Genomic DNA, 20,889 nt, shown 5'->3' on the forward strand with positions numbered 1-20,889 from the left:
AGTGAAATGGTGCAGCTTGAACAAGGCAAGGTTTCCGTTCCCAAATCCCAACCCTTTGACATGCCAACCGTCCGACTTCTCCGTTAGCGGTTCTCGAGGAGTCGAGGGTTTTTCCGTAAATTTCTGGAGATAATTTGAATGTGGGATAAGAAGAAGGGCCAACTGGTAATTTCCTAAGTCACTTAACACCATCTTCTCCTCGTCACTGCCATCAGGGCTGAAAAAAAAAAATTGGTTAGAAAGGAGGAACTTTTATGGAATATGCAAATTAAGAGATTTATTGGAGATAAGTAAACTTTGAAGGGATTAATAATTAATTACTTGAATAAAAATTTACAACATAATAATAATAATAATAATAATAATAATAATAATAATAATAATAATTGGTTTACAAAATTGGTTTAAGTGTCCAAGTGAAACTAGAGCATACCTACGTTTTTTGTTAAATTATGAAATTACAAAATTATTTAGTTTTGAGGACTTTCAATTCTTTTGATCAAAATTTATGATTTTACTGTTAATCATATTTGTCTAGCTAAAAAACTTTTGGTCTTTATTATTTTTTAAAAATTTGATGTTCAATTTTCTAATAGTCGTTCAATTTTCTAATAGTCATTAGAGGAATTTTGTATACACAATTGTTCACTTTTAACTTTTTAATATGGAGTTCATTTTATACCAAAAAACATACATAGCCAGAGAAGCGGGCACTCAAAACCCTAGACACCAAAATTGACCATTTGTTAAGGGATATGTTCTGGTACACTATATGTTCCAAGCATACGCATCAACATGGAATTGATCAAGTACAACAAAGAGGCAATTCAGAACTCAGGAATCCATTTACTATTGGTCCACGTTTACAATCAAAGATATATCAGACAAACTCTACACCAACAAAGAAAACAAGTCCCTTGCCATCCATTACTTGCAATAGATGGTGTTGTTTATGACTCATTCTCAGGTGTCCAGCACATAAAATCCATAAAAATAGATCATTTTCACCAGCGATGTTTATATCACTGGCAACTTGACAGACTATATAAGATCAAATACGAATCTTTAGTTATTATGTTTCGGTACATCATCCGGCAGTGGTAAAACATATTTTCTACCACTGATTCTGGTTGGATTTGTGCTAGAAATAGATTTTGGCTCTTCTTTGTTTATGCTGATGATCAAGTCCACTTCATTGTGTAGTCTCGTCTTCCTTGTTGCTCTGTTGAGGTGTGTACTGACTTGTGGACGATGGGGAATAACCCGGCGCAGTTGGTGAATAGCCCGCACTCGGACTGGTTGTAATGCAATAATGGTTGGATTTTCATCAGAAAAAAATACAGGTTTTAAAGATGTAATTAATTAGTAGAGTAAGCAGAAAGTTCACCTGTACTGTGGAGAACTTGGACTGTAGTTCAAGCTAGGACCTGCATTGTAGGGACTGAAAGAAGGAAAAGAAAGGGGACAATGTTATAACCTATTCATTATATTGCCAATTTCACACAAACACAGAATAAAAAAGAACCGTGTGTCAAATATGCATATTTTTTTTTTCTTGAGGCTTCTATTGAATAAAGAGCAGCAGCAGAAGCAGCTCAGTCTCCATTCTCCTACCAAACTTCTAGTTATTTTTAATATTTACATTGGTAACAATGCACGAGAATGAAGCTTGCATGCATAAGTCCTACAGAATGAAGGGTAAAGACATTTTCCATAGGTCAACCATTTGATGATATTGTCTGATCAATATTGCAGTGCAATCTGAAGGGTATGGTTTAGTTTCTTTCCAAAATCAATCTCTCGCGAATTGAATCAGAACATTCAACAAGGTATGACAGAAATAAGCCACTTATTTTCAGCTAAGAATTTTCTGGCATAAATGTTAGATAACTCACAAAACAGGTCGATCAAAAACCCTTCCACTATGGTCTTTATATGAAACCACGACCAACCAATAAGCAATCAAGAATGCCCCACAAGCCACAATGCTTCCAATCATATTATATTGAAATTAAGTTAGATGAGAACAAAGGATTGGACATGATGAAGCTGAATGCATAGGGGAATATTTCTTTATTAAACAAATAATAATTAAATAATATTGCACACTTTCCTATCAAAGGACATGTTCTCTGCTACAACTATCTTTCTAAACAAATTCATGAAAATAAGAAACATGGCATGAATAAACAGAAGAAACCTTAAAGCGTGCAACACCATAAGATTAAGATTAGCAAGTATACCAACATATGGCTAGTAACCAAATGCTTTCAAAACAAAGCAGTATTTATCTTGGCAAACCAACTACCACATCATAATCTGTGGTGCCACCTCATGAAAGGTATTTTAGTTTTCACTGCAACTGATATCAACACCAGACACATGGAAACAAAATAATTTCAAAATAAAGCAACATTGATCTTGGTGAACTGACTACTACACTTATTTGTTGCTACCTCATGAAAAGTATTTTTAGTTTTCACCATGACCACATAAGCACTTAGAGAGTTAAATACAAAGCATGGTAAGAAGTGTATAGGACACAAAATCATGGAGAGAATTTATATATGCCTAAAGCAAAACAAACTAAAGCTGAATGACTACAATATTTACCTGGAGGGACTGTGCGTAGGACTTGGAGGGGAGTATGACGGAGATGTAGGAGAATATGATGGTGACGTTGGGCTACATAGAAGGAACAAATTGTCAAACAAAGTCATAGTAAATAAAACACAAATATACAAATGACTGCAATTTCAGAAAATTCAAAATCTAGCCAGCAATATTCCTGGAATCAGAACCTAAGACAAATTTTGAGAATTCTCAGGCATGATAGGCAAAGCAATTAAACTATAGAACAAGTAAATACCTGTAATTTGGTGATGTGGGACTGTAAGGACTAGAAGGAGATATCCTTGGACTGCTAGGAGAGTATGCAATTGAAGGGCTGTATTTAGCTGAAGGAGGATTGTAACTTGGAGATGTAGGGCTATAACTGGGAGATGTGGGGCTGTAGCTGGGTGATGTGGGACTATACCCAGGAGAGGTAGGACTGTAGGCAGGCGATGTAGGGCTATAAGAAGGCGAGGTCGGGCTGTATGATGGTGAGGTCGGGCTGTACGATGGTGAGGTCGGGCTGTATGAAGGTGAGGTCGGGCTGTATGATGGGGATGTTGGGCTGTATGCTGGTGAGGTTGGGCTATACACCGGGGATGTGGGACTGTAAACTGGGGAAGTAGGACTGTAGCTAGGTGATGTTGGACTGTAACTTGGAGAAGTGGGACTGTAACTTGGAGATGTTGGGCTGTAACTGGGTGAAGTAGGGCTGTAACTGGGTGAAGTGGGGCTGTAGCTAGGTGAAGTTGGGGAGTAAGATGGGCTGGTTGGAGAATAGGCAGGACTTGTTGGACTATAACCAGGAGAGCTAGGACTGTATGTTGGCGATGTAGGACTGTAGCCAGGTGATGTAGGACTGTATCCAGGGGATGTTGGGCTATAACCAGGAGAGGTTGGACTGTATCCCGGAGAGGATGGGCTGTATCCAGGAGATGATGGACTGTATCCTGGGGATGAGGTGGGAGAGAAGCCCATCCCACCAACATATGGAGAAAACTGAGCATCTGTAATGGGTGAAGAGCGAGCATTTGGACTAAGGAGATAGCTGGGAGACATCATTCCCTCATGATATGGCGTCCCTGAGACAGGTGAACGAGATGGTGTCATGCCAAAGTCCAATCCCTCCATGTAACTAGGAAGCTGCAGTTCAATCGCTTGCTGCAACATCTGATCATTAAGATACAGCGCACAACCCCCTGTGCCGATTGGCGCAAGCTGTCCTAGCATGATATTCTCTGTGACACCTCTGAGATGGTCTGCTTCTGCATATACGGCAGCATCCAGGAGAATGTCCACAGTTTCCTCGAAGGAACACCTCATCATTGGTCCAGTATCATTCCGATTGATGCCATGACGAGTGATGGCCATCAAGTGACCTCTGTATGTCATTGTATCACACAGAATGGCCAAATGACGATAGTTCACATAGGATCCATCAAAAGATATAACCACACGTAACTCGTCTAGAAGAGATCGACGGACAGCCTCAATTCCAAGAACTTCAATCACCTCAATCAAGTGATTGCTTGTAGTCCTAGTGGCATCAACATCTTCGTGGCATATAACAGCCAAAAGGTTAACACCTTCAGTATCAAGCATCCACTCTGACTCCGATTTGAAGCCTTCCTCTTGATCAAACTTGTTAATTTTTCCTTGTTTGATGAAGACTTTATTTATATCAGGAATCCCTCTAAGAGCCATTTCGGTTAACATGTTGCTTTCAATTTTTTTAAGAAAGACATCATCCTCTGCAGATTCATCTTGCAACTCCCCTTTCGGAGCATCATCATTCATGATGCGAATACGAAGGATGAGCTTCTCAGCATTATCATCATTAAAGATGCATGTCAAGTCATCACCAAATTCATGGCCAATCTTCTCAGCAATGTCTGCCATACTCAACTTCTTATCAACCATCATCTCCCTATTTAGCTCAATACGAAGGAGCCAGGGAGATATCTTCTCAGGAGCAACCTCCTCATCTGGCATTTCATAGTATGACTTGACAAATTCCACATCTTCCTCAATAATTGTGCTTGTAGGATCAGGATCATACCATACTTCAGTTGCGTGAGTCACACTGCGCAACGTAGTGTACTCCAAGGAACACTGGACATTCTTAGCCATTTCTTTTTTCCCATGCACCTCAGGTTTCAGGTAAACAGAAAGTGACGGAGTTTTAATTTTCTTGGCAACATTAATGATTTCCCTTAACCTGGGAACTCCCAGAGTGACGTTCTTGGCACTCACACCAGCATAGTGGAAAGTATTCAGAGTCATCTGGGTAGCAGGCTCTCCGATGGATTGGGCAGCAACACAGCCAATCATTTCACCTGGCGCAACCAATGACTGCAAAAAACGAGATTCAATCTCACCAATGACCCATTCAAACGCTTCCCGCGTTAATCTGTACTCTTTCAACACTCTTTTGCTGGCAAATGTGCTGCGCAGAAGGATGTTAAAAAACAAAGTGGCATTTTTCTGAGCCTCCATGCTCATCAAATCATCACCAGGGACAACTTTCAGCCGTTCCTGAAGCTTATCAACTGCTTCAACAATCTCCATTGGGTGCATATCAGAGGGTCTTCTCAGATCAACCTTGAACATCTTCTGTGCATTCCAGATAAGCCTTCTGAGATTCACGGGCAGATGCCAATTGCTATCACCGGTAGTAGCAATCTCCATGCCAAGTTGGTAACGATCTGCTTCTAATTTTCTAGCTTCAGCATCAAATACATTTCTGAATTCCCGAATGGTCTTCAAATCCTCAACATGCTCTTGTAGCATATAACTCGGATTCCAGTTGTCATCATCAATCTCATATCTGTAGACATGATCAAACTCAGCTTTTTTCATCTTTAAGGAGTCCAACTTTTGTGTCTCAATCCAAACAGCATCCATGCCATCTTCTCCGTAAAGGAATTGAATGACATCCCCAAGCGAGTTCCTCACAGTACCATCATACTTAACCATAATGTCCTCCATAGCCTTCACCAGGCGCCTTTGAATATATCCAGTCTCAGATGTCTTCACAGCAGTATCAATTAGACCCTCTCTACCACCCATAGCATGAAAGAAGAACTCTTGGGGAGTCAGTCCACGGAGATATGAGTTCTCCACAAAACCACGGCTTTCGGGTCCATAATCATCTTTGGTGAAGTGGGGCAATGTTCGATCAATAAAGCCATAAGGAATACGTTTACCTTCAACATTCTGCTGACCCACACATGCAGTCATCTGTGAAATGTTGATGAAACTTCCTTTGGATCCTGCAGTGACCATTGCCTTCAGGTTGTTACTCTCAGATAAGCTCTTCTGAGCACTACTCCCAGCATCATCACGGGCCTTATTCAAGACCTAGAGAAGGAAAATATTAACTAAGCATACTGAAGCAACAACTCAAAATCAAGGGTTAAAGTCATAAATCCATATGGTTCATCACCTGATTCACTCTATTCTCGAAAGAATCCATCATAGTTCGGCCTGGTTCAGCTTCCAATTGCTTTTCTTGAGCCAGTTTAATGAGTTCTTTCACATCATTTTTAGCTTTTGATATAGTTTCATTAATTTTCTCCATGGTTGCTGCATCTGCAATTGTGTCCCCAATGCCAATACTAAAACCATTCTGCAAAAGCCAATAGTTGACAAGCCACTGTGTATGACCCAAAAATTTGCGAGCAGCATCAGGACCAACCTCTTCCCTGAACTCACAAATAGCAAACATTAGCACAGGAAAGAATTATGCAAATAGCCACAATTAATCTGACCAGACTGGTAGATCTCCACATACCAGATAACATGGATAAGACTACCATTGGATGACCCAAGTGTTCGCTTGCACAGGGTACCAGACAAAACCTCCCCTTTCTCTATTCGAACCTGTGTATCTCCAGGAGTGATAAATCCCTTTTCTGATTCTGAGTGCCACGCTGAAGTTCTTATGAGATTTATCTGCTTTGGAATGATAAGGTTAAATACTTGTTTTCCTGTCCACAGTGGCCTGGGTTTCAAAATGGCTGGAGCAGGAATTTTCCCATCAAAGTCTTCCCACCACATTAAGATATTCATAAAAACATCCTGTCACATGTTCAAAAGCCAAAACGAGAATAAATGACACAATTTTCAAAATGAAAGACGCAATTAAGGAATAATGTTGTTGCCTGATTGGCATTGAAAGCATATTTCGGCTGTTTGTTGTTAAAATCACCTTCTCAATAAAAGTATCTCTTTTGGTGATCTTCCTGCAACCTAAGAGTGTGTCCTGGACAATTCCCATAACAGGCCGATTTGCCTGAGGTGAGACAATACACTTTGGAACCATCATCAGTTCCAAAACTTCCGCCCTAGTTTCAAATGACTGAGGAACATGCATATTCATCTCATCTCCATCAAAATCAGCATTGTATGGTGATGTAACAGACAAATTTAAGCGAAATGTTGAATAGGGCATAATTTTGATCCGATGCCCCATTATTGACATTTTATGGAGGCTGGGCTGTCGATTGAAAAGAACAAAATCCCCATCATTCAAATGCCGCTCTACCTGCCAACAGCAAAACACAAATTTGGATTTTGAAACTGGCAATACCACACAAAGTACAAGATAAATTTAGAACTTTACCTTATACCCAAGTTCTAGATGGTGATCACTGCTTTTTTTCAGAAAACGAAGATCAAGTCTCTGACCATCCTCCCGGATGATGTACTTTGCGCCTGTTTTACCAGGAGGTGGATGAGGACCATACTCCACAAGCTCCTTCAGTCTGGCAAGCAATAAATAGATTCACTTTAAAGTGAAACTATTTAGGAAATATCAGAAAATGTTTGCATTTGATCACATAGATGAGGAGGCAATTGTACCTTTCAATATTGTATGGTGTCACAGTTTCTGGGTATGTCAGATTTAAAGCAATACTCCAAGGTACACCAAGTTCATCAATGTTAATAGTTGGATCAGGAGTGATGACTGTTCTTGCCGAAAAGTCAACACGCTTCCCCATCAAATTACCTCTAATTCTACCTTCCTTAGCCTTGAGTCTACTGCAAATAGATTTGATTGGTCGTCCAGATCTTTGTGTAGCCTGCACATTGGCGTTAATTAGTCTAGCAGGATCATTTTTAAGGATCCTGATAAACATAGGGTGTTGATTTATACCCTTGGCTGGCCAGGGAGCTCATTATCAAAGTATGTTGCAATATGAAACTGCAATAACTGGGCGAACTCTGTTATAATGTGAGCAGGAGCTCCATTCTTCTCTTGCCGCTTCAAATTATCATTGTGTCGAATTATCATTGCTAACTGGTGGGTCAAATCGTCCTGTTTAAGGAGTGATGGTATTAGTAATGTGATACAATACATGCGTAGATAAATGTAATCTATATACAGATACAAACACATAACAGTGAAAGCGAACCAAAAATCAAACTTTTCACTGTGCTACTAATTAAGCAAGACCATACCTCACTCCTAGAAGAGGTATCCATCATCACAGATGGCCTTACAGGTGGAGGAGGGACCGGGAGCACTTGTAATATCATCCAATCTGGGCGAGCATACTTAGGATTCAAACCTAACAACAGACAGTCTTCATCACTTATTCTCTTAAGAACGCTAAGAACCTGGAGCATTATTGGGAGATAATAATATCAGATAATACCATAGAAAGGAAAAACCCACACAGTTTAAAATTATAAAAATTGAAAAAGCTTCAAATGAAAATATAACAAAAGTCAAATAAAAGCAACCCTCTCAGCAGAAAGCTGTTGTTTCCTCTCAACAGGTTCAGGGAGCTGATCTTGGTCATCATTTTTCTTCTTCTGAGCTTTGTATTCTGCAACCATTTTCATGCCATCAATGGTAATTGTCGGTTGCTGAGCTCCACAACCACCTCGAGTCTTCTTCACAGGTTCTTCAGAATCTTGTTGTCCTTGAACATCAATATCATCACCACCAGCACATTTCTTCTTACCCTTACAAGCATCATAAATTCGTTTCAACCTGTGCTTCGGATTTCTTATTCTTAAAGCCTGTTTGAACCGAGGTTCATCCTGAAACAGCATAGAAGTAATGATAAGATTACATTACAGTTTTCAAAATGCAAGTCATAAAGAAATACTGATGGAATACGAACACAGCATCACAAACAAAAAAGAAAAACTCCACAACCTTGCAAAGAAACAAATTAGATTTGTTATCTAGCCTCAAAGTGAGGGAAAAAAATGAATGAATGAATTTGACAATTTTTCCAAAAAAGAAAAGGACAAGTGAACTTGACCAGCAATTGACCATTATAATATACGCCATAAGACAATATGCTAGTACCGGGGACTTGCAACTGGTTGATATACTAGCTGCGTATAAAAACTATTCAGCCAAATATCCTCAAAAGAAAACCATACAAAAGGCAGAGGGCCTCACCTGATATACAATCATATCATACTAGAACACTATAAATACAATCCAACCAGTTCCCGTCATGAGTCACAGTAGCTCATTACTCTCATAATAAAAAGTTCCCTGCTGAAAAATACATGAAACAGTGGACAAGAAGTGCTTCCAGTAGCTACTACCACTTACTAAGAATTGAAGAGCCAAGGAGCAAAGAGAGCCCCAAATCTCCAAATTCATAGTCCTCAGCTAATGATATGAGAAATTAAATCCAAAAATAAAAAATAAAAAATAAAAACCAAATTTTGACAACGTGAAGTTTAAGAATGAATTGCTATATTTCCAACTAATGATGCAAAGAACAAATTAAGAACTTTGAGCGGCCATCCATTATAAAGATATTACTACCGGGTCGGCAAGGATCTTGGAGCAGTTGAAACACACGCAACGCATGATGGCGAGGACGGTCTTCATAAAACCAATATGAAACATAGGTTTGGCGAGCTCGAGGTGGCCAAAGTGGCCGGGGCACTCAGCCATGTTTGCGGAGCAAGTCTCGCACTTGAGCTTCCGATCAATAGTCCCAAGCCGGGAATCACTCAGCCCCCCAACCTTCGGCTTCCCTCTCTCCATCGTCTCCGCATGGAGGATCTCCGTCACAGACATCTGCCTCTGTTTTCCCCCAAAAATCAACAAAAATTCACTTAAAAAAATCTAAGAATTAAATCAAAGAGAGCGAGGGATTCCAAGTGATTTACAATCTCATCGGGGCTGAGGATGCCGAATTGGACGGTGCGAACTTTGGCGACCTCAGCAGGGGAGTAAGGGAAGCGCATATCCATGACTGCGGATTGACTGAACTAAAACTAGGGTTTGCTTCGATTGAATTGGAATTTTTTTTCGATTTTGTAAGGGGTTTTGGATGGATTCAGAGGTTTCTAGTTCGACTTTTGATTGAATGGCGGTAGAGAATAGGAAACGGGAGGGATCTCGAATTCGCTCTCACTCTCCCGAGCGAGGGAGAGAAGACGCCGCGAGAGAAGACCCTCGCTAGGCTATAGCAAAGAAACGAATGTTAAGGCGGGGTTGGGGGTTTATTTATAGACAAACAAGGAGGAGTCTAGGGCTGTGCACACTGGGCCTTGGACAGACTGGTTAATGGGCCGGGCCTGCTGTTAAGGGGCTTGTTTCGTGGTAGGATGAATTATTATTTTAATCCAATATTTTTGTTTTTTATTTCTTCCATCAAATTATTTATTTGATAACTAATAACTCAGAAATATTATTATTATTATTATATATCATTATATAATTAAAAATAATTTATAATTTTAAATTAAGATTTTAAAATATTTTTATTAACCCAGTATTAACCCAAACCCGACGATTGAACCAATTGATCATCGAACCCAAGGTTATTAAGTAAAGCTTTTCCCATCTGAAATTGTTGAAGGGTTTCTTCGTCAAACTCCTGAATCTCTTCTTTGATTATATTTTATCTTTAGTTTCTCTTATTGAATTATTTTTTCTTTTTTTTTAATTGATTTTTGATGTGAAAGACCCTCAAATCTATTTATTTGGCTACATGCACAGATTCTAAATTTTTTTTTACTTATATTATTTATAGGTTATATATTTTTTAATAATTTAATAAAAATTATAATAAATCTTCCGACAAGTAAATTATAAATGAAAAAAAGTTAATTTAAATATATATATATATATATATATATTATTAAAGGGTAATTATGTCTATTTACATATAATTTATATCATATCTTGTCTTATCTGGTACATATCAAACACAGAATATAATGCAAGTTTATCATGTCTATATCATTTCCTATCATTATTTAGTCATCATATCCTATATGTCCTTCTCTTACCATATTCACCAAATGGACTCTATTTGTCAAAAAAAAAAAAAAAAAAAAAAAAAAAAAATTTATAAAAAATTACTTAAATACTCCTATTCTTGCTCCTCTAGCAGTAGACAGGTAGTAGTAATAGTAGGAGGAGGGTAAAAAATTATTGTCACTTAGGGGTTGTTTGATGGACTATATAAGAAGAATATGAGGGTAAAATATCATATCCTATTTGTTTTGGTGAGCTCAATAGCCTTATGCCAATGACTTACTTTATCCAATTGATCAACTGATAAATATGGTGAGGGTCAAGATAAAATTAGTAAAATATGATAAAAATAAAATTTACCTTTTTGCACTTGTTTATATAGAAAATTATTATTCCTAATCCTATTAGAAAATTAGCATTGTGCTTTGAATTCATATCAAACAAAAAAAGGAGATAAATAAAAATCATAGTGATAAATCATATTCTCCTATTTCAAATAGGAGCAAAAAAAGGAGTTAAGGGGCATTATCCTATTCCAAATAAAAGTAGGGGGGTAAATAAAAAATAATAAAATAATAATAATAATAATGATATAAAAAAAGAGGAGAGAGAATATATGTATATATATTTGAAGATATATATACATGTCGTTTGAAATTTTTAAAAAAAATATACATATATATTTTATAATAATAAATAAAATATAATAATAAAAAGGAGGGAAATTCAAATATATATGAAAATATATATTATGGATAAGATAGGGAATTTTGAATTCAAAAATAAAAATAAAAAATAAAAAAATAAAATAGAAAAAAAAATAAAAAAAATCTCCTGGGAGTTGGAGATTCTTCGAGTGCTGAGGATCTTGAGCCCTAGGGAGAAGAGGGAAGATTTTTTTAAAAAAACAAAAAGGAAAAAAAGGAGAGCAGAGCAAGGGAGATTGGAAAAAAAGAAGAGAAGGAAAAGATAGAGGAAAGAACAAGGAAGGAGAGGACGTAGAGAGTCCTAGCAGATAAAAAGTGACGATCGAAGGTATCATGAGCTTTGTTTCTCTTTAAAAAAATTAAATTATTTTTTTGCATGTAAAAGAGAACCGGATGCCTGTGCCCATGTTAGTATGAATTTTTTTAATGTTTTTTTCATGCATTTAAAGAAAGGCAACCATGCATGTGCATGCATTGATATCCTGTTTTTTTTCTTTTTCTTTTCTCTCTCTCACTGTCTCTCTCTAAATATATATATATATATATATATATATATAATTATGTTCATGCTTTTAAAGAGAAAAAAACACATGCAGTATTCTCTCTTCTCTCTCGTTCATGCTTTCTCTCTCTCTCAAAATATATATAATTTCTTTTCATGCATGAACGCATATGTCTTAGCCTGAACCTTTTTTCTTTAAAATATATATATATATATATATATATATATATATATTTTCATGCATTTAAAGGGAATCACATGTACGTGCATGCATTAGCACGTATTTCTTTCCTCTCTCGTTCTTGTTTCCTTTCTTTTCCTCTCTCCCGTGACGCTTGTGCCTGAAACCATTTTTTCAATCGGTGATAATGGTTGTATGGCCCCATGGAGTCCAAAGATATGAACTGGGGATTTCTGTTTCTATGGCTTTGCAAGAGAATAAAAAAAGAATGAAGCATTGGTTAAGCCTGATCTTGGTTTTGTATTAATAGGCTCTTCTAAAAGTTTGAAGACTAGTATGCAAGAATCAAATGTCAAGGGGTTCATTTAAATCCGAGAGCAACTGAAATTTTAGTTGGCAAAAGAAATGAGGAAAACTGGCTAGAAGATGAGGCTGCTGTTATGTGGAAAAAAATGGAAGGGTGAGTGGAAAAAGAAAGAGAAAAATATGATGAAAAGAGTGAGTAAAAAAAAAGGAGAAAAAAAATAATAAAAATAAAAGGGAGTAGTAAAAAAAGAGAAGAGATGAAAAAGTAAAAAGGGAGAGAAGAAAAAAATATAAATAAAATGGAAGGGTGAAAGAAGAGAAAAAAAGAGAAAAAGAAAGGATGAGTTAAAAAAAGTGAGAATAAAAAATGAGAAAAAAATGAAGGATGAATTTGAGTGGGGGTATTTTTGGTAATTTTCTTTTGCGGGACTCCTCTTTTAAAATCCTATGAAATTTCTCTAATTCCACCTTGATTTTCTTGGGGTAATGAGAAATCTTCATAAAATTTTCTCTAATTCCACCTTGAAGCCTTGGCTTTTTTGGGGTAACGAGAAAATTTTCATATTTTCTCTAATTCCACCTCGAGCTTTGAGCTTTCTTGGGGAATGTAGAAAAATTTTCATATTTTCTTTAATTCCACATTGAGCTTTGGCTTTGTTGGGGTAACGAGAAAATTTTTCTTAAATTTCTCTAATTCCACCTTGAGCTTTGGCTTTCTTGGGGAACGAGAAAAATCTTCATATTCTCTAATTCCACCTCGAGCTTTTGGCTTTTCTTGGGAGTAACGAGAAATTTTTCATAAAAATCTCTCTAATTCCATCTGAACTTTGGCTTTGTTGGGGTAACGAGAAAATTTTTCTTAAATCTCTAATTCCACCTTGAGCTTTGGCTTTCTTGGGGTAACGAGAAAATTTTCATAAAATTCTCTCTAATTCCACCTTGAAGCCTTGGTTTTCTTGGCGTAACGAGAAAATTTTCATATTTCTCTCTAATTCCACCTGAGCTTTGGCTTTCTTGGGAGTAACGAAAATTTTCATAAAATTCTCTCTAATTCCACCTCAAGTCTCGACTTTCTTGGGGAACGAGGAATTTTTTTTATAATTCCTCTAATTCCACCTTGAAGTCTTGACACTCTTGGGGTAAAGAGAAATTTTTCATTAAAAAAAAAAAATCAAACCCTTTCTTCAAGCTCACTTTGAGGTCTTTTGACACTCATTGAGTAAAAAGGTGAAAAATGAAAAAGAAAAGTAAAAAAATTCCTTGAAGTGATAAAAAATGAAAAGTTCACAAAAAATATCTCTCATCAACATTCATAAAAAAGGGAAGAGTTGACAAAGATTTCTTTAAGCTCACTTGGAGGTCTTTTGACACCCGTTGGAGTGAAAAGAGGTACAATGAAAAGTACTGAAAAAAATCTTTTCTTGAAATGAAAGGAAGAGTAAAAATGAAAAATTTCACAGGAAAAAATGATGATGAATGAAAAAAATGAATGAAAAATTTTTCAAAAAAAGTTTCTCGTCAACACTCATCGAAAAAAAGTTGAGTTGGCAAAGATTTTCCTAAGCCCATTGTGAGGTTTTCTTTCAACAAAAAATTAGTAAGAGGTCCATTTTAAAATCAAGTCAAAATTATCAAGTTAATGACCTAACCATGTTTGAGGTCACGACTAAAAAAAAAAAATCAAATGGTCAAGGCTCAAAAGCATTGAAGAGCTAAAACCTAAATGCATCATGTAAACGACAAATGCAACTCTTAAGTTTTAAGGCACCAAGAAGCCAAAGACTTGAGGAGTTTCACAAGTCAAGGAGTTGGAGATTTTACAAGCGTAAAGAGCCAAAGTCTTCAGCGATAAAAGAAGCAAAAGTGACCAAGTAGGCAACTCGTAAATGTAGAGTGGCCGCAGCTTGGACTAGGCTATGTTTCAAGACACAAACCCATATAAAAAAAGAAATTGAGGAGAGCTACATCCACAAAGCTAAAAGGATCTTCTGACACACTTTCAGTATAGGAGTTAAGAGCGCCAGCTAAAAATAAATTTTAAAGAGCATGATAGAAATAGCTCTTTCTAAAAAAAAATCTCTTGTTAAGCTCTCTTAGAGAATAGCTCTCTTCTTTTGTATTCTTGTCTATGATCATGTATTTGCATGCATCTTTGAAATTGAATATAAAAAAAATTATCATGTTTATTCAGTCACTTCTCATTCACACTTGTTTTTTAATCGGAGGTTCCCATGACATTGTATGGGGTAATTAATATTAGGGGCTTGCCCCTAATAGGAGTCATGAACCCGCAATCATCTGAAATAAAAAAAAAACATTAAATTTTGATTTGTGATCCATGCTTTTCAACCGGTCAATCCCAATTAAAAGCCTGGTGGAAAGAAAGGAGCCCACAGCACTTTTACCCAATATCATTAGGCTTGACCGAAAGTCTCTCAACAATGACGGTTTCACTATATTTCCTCTTTCCTAGGATTGCACAAGAAGCCTCTCTCGTCTAAAAAGTATATATATTTTTTTAAAAAAATATATATATAACTAAGTTTAATTTTGTCAATTTAGATAAAATTCATAGCATATCCTATTATTCTGTTCACTTCAAAGAAAATGCTATGGCTTACTTGGTGTGCATCAAATATAGGATATGCTTGCATGTCATGTACATATCCTTTTCTAGTTATATCCAGTCCTCATATCTTAACCGCCTATATCCTATCATGTTAATCAAATGGCCTTTAGAAAAATAATGTTTTTAATCTCATTTCTATGAGTATTATTATTTCAAGATTTTTTGTAATATAATATTTAAATAGATACATATAATTCCACATTTTTTTTTATTTTTCAACTAGACATTCTAAATCTTTAAAATTTGTTTAACTGGAAAGTGAGAGAATACTTTTGGAATCACCAGCTGGTTGTAAAAATATTGTTCACTGTTCATTAGTTGCTTGTAGTATAAATAATATAGATGGAGAGGTGCACATATAATTAATTTAGTTTTTTATTAAAAATGCAAAGATTTCTAATATTCTATATATTGATATATCCACATACATTAAAAAGAGATTTTATACAAAAATTAAAATAATAAATACGTAATTTAACAACAGTCAAGTGCTCAAATTTTTACTATTAGTGTTTTGATTTATATTTTTTGAAAATACATTTACCAAATCATTTTCTTCACTTATGAAATGTTTTATAAAAATACTTATTGCTGAAAAATAATTTAATTTTACAAAATAAAATTGCTAAAGCCACTCCAAGAGCACAAGTTGAATAAAATTAAATGAGGGGTTCATGAGCAAATTTTTATCGGTTGGAAAGTAAATTTATTATTTTTTAGGGGGTGCCAAGTAAAAACTCTTTTTTTAATTTTTATTTTTATTTCGGAGATCGCTTCCAGCGACCAGCCATGGCTTCCTCCTTACTGTGTAGCCCGTTGAAGTGGATCCGCCTCCTCGCCGGCGCCGGAATCGCGAGGCGCTCCCTGCACGAGGGCCCCGATACCATCGAAGAACTCCTCGACAGACACCTCGTCAAGAACACCGGCAAGACTGCTGACGATGAGGACGAGCTCGCGGAGCGACGGCGGCTGACGAGCACCCGGCGGGAGGCGCTGGCACTGTACCGTGACATTTTTCGGGCGTCGCGCTTCTTCTCGTGGCCCGACGCTCGCGGGGTTATCTGGCGAGATGTGCTCCGAGAGAACGCCCGCCGTGAGTTTGAGGAAGCGCGGTACGAGCGCGATCCGGAGATCGTCACCCGACTTTTGATTGGGGGACGAGAGGCTGTGGAGAAAGCTCTGGATAAGCTTGTGGAGACGCAGAGGAAGAGGTTGGCGGAGGCTGAGGAAGAGAGACGTGGAGGCGGGAGGAGGTGCCCCTGATTGGATTGTGGAGGTGGTGAGCTCTCTGATTCACAGGTTTTTCTTGCTTTTGGTGTTTTATAATCGATGTTTTTCTGAATGCTTGATAATGTTTACTACATGTTGTTCAATTATGAATCTTTTGATGAATGAAATACCAATTGAACCAAATCCACTGTGAAATGAACTCAGTTGATTCAGATCATGCTTAAACATTGATTTAAGACGATGATGCAACCTTCTGTATTGTGGTTTCAGATCTAAACATTTATGTTTTAGGTTGGTTGGAATGAAGATGAATGAAGTTAAACTAAAATTTTGCGAACTATAAATGAGAAGGGGTCCAAAGTTATCAGAAAACTGTGTGCTTTTCATTGTACAGGATTAATGCTTCTAAAATGTTATACCAAAGAATTGTTGCTTGCTTTCTTCGACTTGTAAATTTTTTTTACTCTTATGTATTATTTGATGAATATCATGTATGAAATGATTGCGCCAATAAAACTGGTTTCCCTATTCATTTTATGCTGAAAGCTAAGGCCAGTAGAATGCATTATTTGGATAAATGACCTATTATTACGTTTCCTCCTAGTGACCATAGCATGATACCATATTTGCTTGCTTTGTTTAAGCTCTTCACAATGAGCCTTTGGTATTACTTTGCCTAGCTTAAAATTGTTGAATCAAAAGGATATTTATAGAAAAATTTTAGAAAATTTTACGGCGCCAAGCAATTACATTATTTGTTATTTTGGTATACAAATTTCTACTGGAAGGTGAAATTAAGATTATTAATGAGTTTGACTTTGGTTATTCATGTATGATGTCTTTGGACTCCTCCATGCACAATCCTTGCTTCCTTAGTGGAATGCAACTTCATTTTATTGCCATCCACGCTTGTTTCCTACAAGGACCATGTGCACTTCCTTTCCTCATTTAGCAGATATATGGATTTTCCCACACTTTGAATCCTCCTTCCCTCTACTCCAACATAGTATCAAAATGGTTTCTGTTAATACTTAGTCTTTTTCGATATCTAGTTTATTTTTAGAATCTTCCTCTAGTTGTATAACCATACCACTGAAATGGTTTCTGTTAATATATGCGGAGTTTGGGTGTTTTGTTTCAAAGTATTAGGAGTCACTGCTGTAGATGATTCCTTTATGCAAAATACTCAAAAAACTGTCGTTGTTGTTAGAAATTTTAGGCCCAGCTGTATTCATGGTTGTAAAATTCTTTACTACTATGCAGTATGTATTCAAATGCTGACATTGCTGTGATGCAGAAAATTGCAATAATGTTATTTTAATTGTTTGGGTGTCATTTTAGTGCTTTTGCTCAATTTTTTTTCCTCATTGGTTATAGCTTGGCAATGTCCTCCCATTACTCACAACAGGAAAGAATGTTATATATGCTTCATTAGTTCACATCCTTTCCTTTTGTATGTTTAATGTGGTTTAACATTCCACTGAATTGACTATTTATACCGTTTTATAAAACTTCTATATACATGTGGGAGTGGATTGTAAGCCTCAGAGGCTTAGACCTCAGTGACATTTTAATTTTATGTTGTCCTTGTCCTTTATGTTCGTAATGTGCCTCTGAAAAGATTTGAAAATATAGCTGGGGCAAAGAGTGGATGCTATTATGCACAGGAAGGTTGAAAGGTGGCTAGTTCTACCAGCTCGATGGTTTTGTATTACAAAGGATTTCAGCTACCTTTAGAGGACTTGTGAGAATCACCATGAAAATGATCGAGTTGAAAAGGCAGGAATGATAATATGGAGGAATTATAGCTGTAAAATAAAGTCAAATGATGGTAATCTTTGAGATTATCTTCTTTGATTTCAAAAAAAGCACACTCTTTGTTGAGGAAAGTAGCTAGGGGTAGCTGAATCATGAGCTTGCATTGGTAAATTTCTTGGGTGGGTACTGTACATTTCTCATATTTAATTTTAATTTGAGCATCAAATTTCAATTTATATCAAAATGGATACTAAGTTTTAATTGGGGCATTCCGGTGAGAATTTGGAGATGTGGTCACCGGAATGTATGTGCGGACGTCAACGGTCCACTTCATTTGCGCTCCCTGACCTTGTCACGTCAGCAACTTATACATTTGGGCCTCTCTTAATGCCACGTAAGATGCCACGTCACTGCATCTTCTTCCCTTTTCCCTCTCACCGCCATTGCCCTAAAATATTTCAAAACTTGAAATTTAAAGTAAGTCTCAAGTCTCTCAAATATTTGGTTCATGTTTTTCATCCAAAAAATAACATTTCGGTCTTAAAAAAAAGGGCTGAATTGAAGAGAACATAGCAAAATAAAAATCAAAGTATTCATTTTGATATAAATTGAAATTTAATGCTCAAATTTAAGATATGAGCAAAGTAGGGTACCCACCCAAAAACTTACCCTTTAAACACAACTTTGCATCTTTCCAGAATTCCAGAAAAGAAGGGAAACTAATGTTCCAAGTGAAATGGAAGATCACGTGTAAAGAGAGCAATTGGTATTAATTACCGGCAAAGTTGATCCCAGTTTGTGGAATATTTTCTTTACCAGGTGTCTCCTGATCCTTATGGCTTTTGTTTTCCAATGGAATTCTTGATGCGTTGCACTTTCTTTCCTGTCTATTTTACTTCATATTTTTTTTTCTGAGAGCAATTGTTATTCTAATAATATACATGAATCTTAAGAATGCTGCTGCCATAGATATGTGGACTATTGTATGTTGCATATGTTTTCTTTTTCTTCATGGATTTTTTCTTCCTTTTTTTTTAGTTTGAAATCTTTTCCACTATATTTTTCTTCCTCCTAATGTTCAGAATGTTTGTTAGGTGATATTTTTGATACTTTTTACTTGTTCATAAGTTGAATATTCTTACTTATGTTGTAACTATGAAACAGATTGCACGTGTTATGAACTGTATTGGCCGGAAGCTTTGAGTTTTAGCACACAATCCACCTCATAAGGCATGACGTCCATTCTTTTGTGTCCTCATGCGAAGTAGAAATTGTGGCATATACTTCGGAACACCAAGTTTTTTATATTATTTAAGATGGCATGAATGAACCTCAATCATACTATTTATTTATATTAATTATGTAGAAATTTTGATGTTTGTGTTGTTGTGTTTCTTGAATTTCCTTTACCACAGAATGCACACTGCGTTCCCACTTTTGTAGTCACAACTTTGTCCATCCTTTCTCTGTCAATGTGAGTGTTTCAGTTTTGAAGCCAAAGCATTTTTTTTATTTCCAGAATTCGGTTATTTGCTTTCTAGTTTGTTCAAAATTTGTGTAGGGATCAAGCAATATGCTGAATGAGCTTAGTTACTTGTGATTCTTCCCGGTCTGTTGGTTTTTCTTGGATCTGTTTCCACTGATCTTCCTCCTAGGGAAACTAGAAAACCGCTATGGAGTAAGTTCATTCTTTGTGTGTATTTTTTATAGTAGAGATACATCTATGGCACTTACAAACAGTCTTCATTTTTATACTTGTCCCTTTCTTTTATTGCACTGCAATATGGAGGAAGACAATTGTATTGTTGGTATTGTTGTGTTAGTAACATTCATATGTATTGAGTGGGATTTTTTATGAACATTCTGATCTTATAAAGCTGCTTGATTAGAGCCCAAACACCACTTGTGTTTTTGCTGAAGTAGAACCAAATTGTTTATATGTATATGCCGACACTGCAATTACACACATTTTCATATAATTTGCTGCAGTTTCATGATATCAAAATCTTTTTCTTCTTTTTGTTTAGACTTAATGACCTTTTTTGCACCACACACTGATGAGTGTTTCTTATTTAATTGTATATGGTTGATCGTAAAATATTTCCTTGGAATATTCTTGCATGATAGAAGTAATAGAGAGTTATCCTTGTGTCAGGTATCCTTTTAGCCTGTAGCTATTTGGAAATGTCCTGGAGCGTTAATCTGAGGCAATTCAAGCAACAAGCCTATTGACAGTTCTTCGTTGAAACAGGGAATGAGTACTTCAATCTATATATTCAAAGTTAAACCAGCACTATGAAAACTGTCGTGAGCTCTTGCAGTTTACTTACAAGCTCCAGTTAATTTATTTTTTCTTCAGTCTTCTTACCATTGCTTCAGAGAGCATCTCGAGTTCATTGTTTAGAAGAAGATCTCAAAATTAGTTAAAGTAAGCACCTCTCTATAATATCAAGTTGATAACCTCTCTTGTTTGATGTTTGCAGGTTGAGGATCTTCAAACTAAAGAAGAATATACTACAAGGATTGTGAACAAAGTCTAATTTCAAGACTTGAATTTGTTAAGAGGGCAAACAAAATGTGACATTAGAATAATGGAAGCTTATCACTTCAAAGTTCGGAAATTACAAGAACAGCTAGCAAGCCTCCCCAAGAAAAATATCGCTACTTTTGGACTCTTTCACATAACCCCCCAAGTATTCTAATAAGAGCAACACACGC

At 36.4% G+C, this 20,889-nt stretch overlaps 2 protein-coding genes across 2 annotated transcripts; one reads left to right on the plus strand and one right to left on the minus strand.

Annotated features, from left to right (window-relative positions):
• Window positions 1–810: 810 nt before the first annotated feature.
• On the minus strand, window positions 811–10,058 carry LOC120272138 (DNA-directed RNA polymerase II subunit RPB1). The gene is made up of 14 exons (XM_039278895.1): window positions 9,763–10,058; window positions 9,413–9,676; window positions 8,362–8,664; window positions 8,077–8,235; window positions 7,772–7,933; window positions 7,477–7,697; window positions 7,238–7,379; window positions 6,824–7,159; window positions 6,407–6,693; window positions 6,059–6,317; window positions 2,870–5,973; window positions 2,614–2,685; window positions 1,388–1,441; window positions 811–1,295 (listed from the first exon to the last, which is right to left on the minus strand). The coding sequence occupies exons 1-14, from the start codon at window positions 9,844–9,846 to the stop codon at window positions 1,193–1,195; spliced, it is 5,550 nt and encodes a 1,849-aa protein (XP_039134829.1). The 5' UTR covers window positions 9,847–10,058; the 3' UTR covers window positions 811–1,192.
• Window positions 10,059–15,972: 5,914 nt separating this feature from the next.
• On the plus strand, window positions 15,973–20,776 carry LOC120272195. Its single transcript, XM_039278958.1, has 2 exons — window positions 15,973–16,462; window positions 20,655–20,776. The coding sequence occupies exon 1, from the start codon at window positions 15,973–15,975 to the stop codon at window positions 16,444–16,446; it is 474 nt and encodes a 157-aa protein (XP_039134892.1). The 3' UTR covers window positions 16,447–16,462; window positions 20,655–20,776.
• The last annotated feature ends 113 nt before the right edge of the window (window positions 20,777–20,889 follow it).

Source organism: Dioscorea cayenensis, chromosome 11 (genome assembly GCF_009730915.1).
Source record: "Dioscorea cayenensis subsp. rotundata cultivar TDr96_F1 chromosome 11, TDr96_F1_v2_PseudoChromosome.rev07_lg8_w22 25.fasta, whole genome shotgun sequence".
In the NCBI taxonomy this organism is placed as follows: domain Eukaryota; kingdom Viridiplantae; phylum Streptophyta; class Magnoliopsida; order Dioscoreales; family Dioscoreaceae; genus Dioscorea; species Dioscorea cayenensis.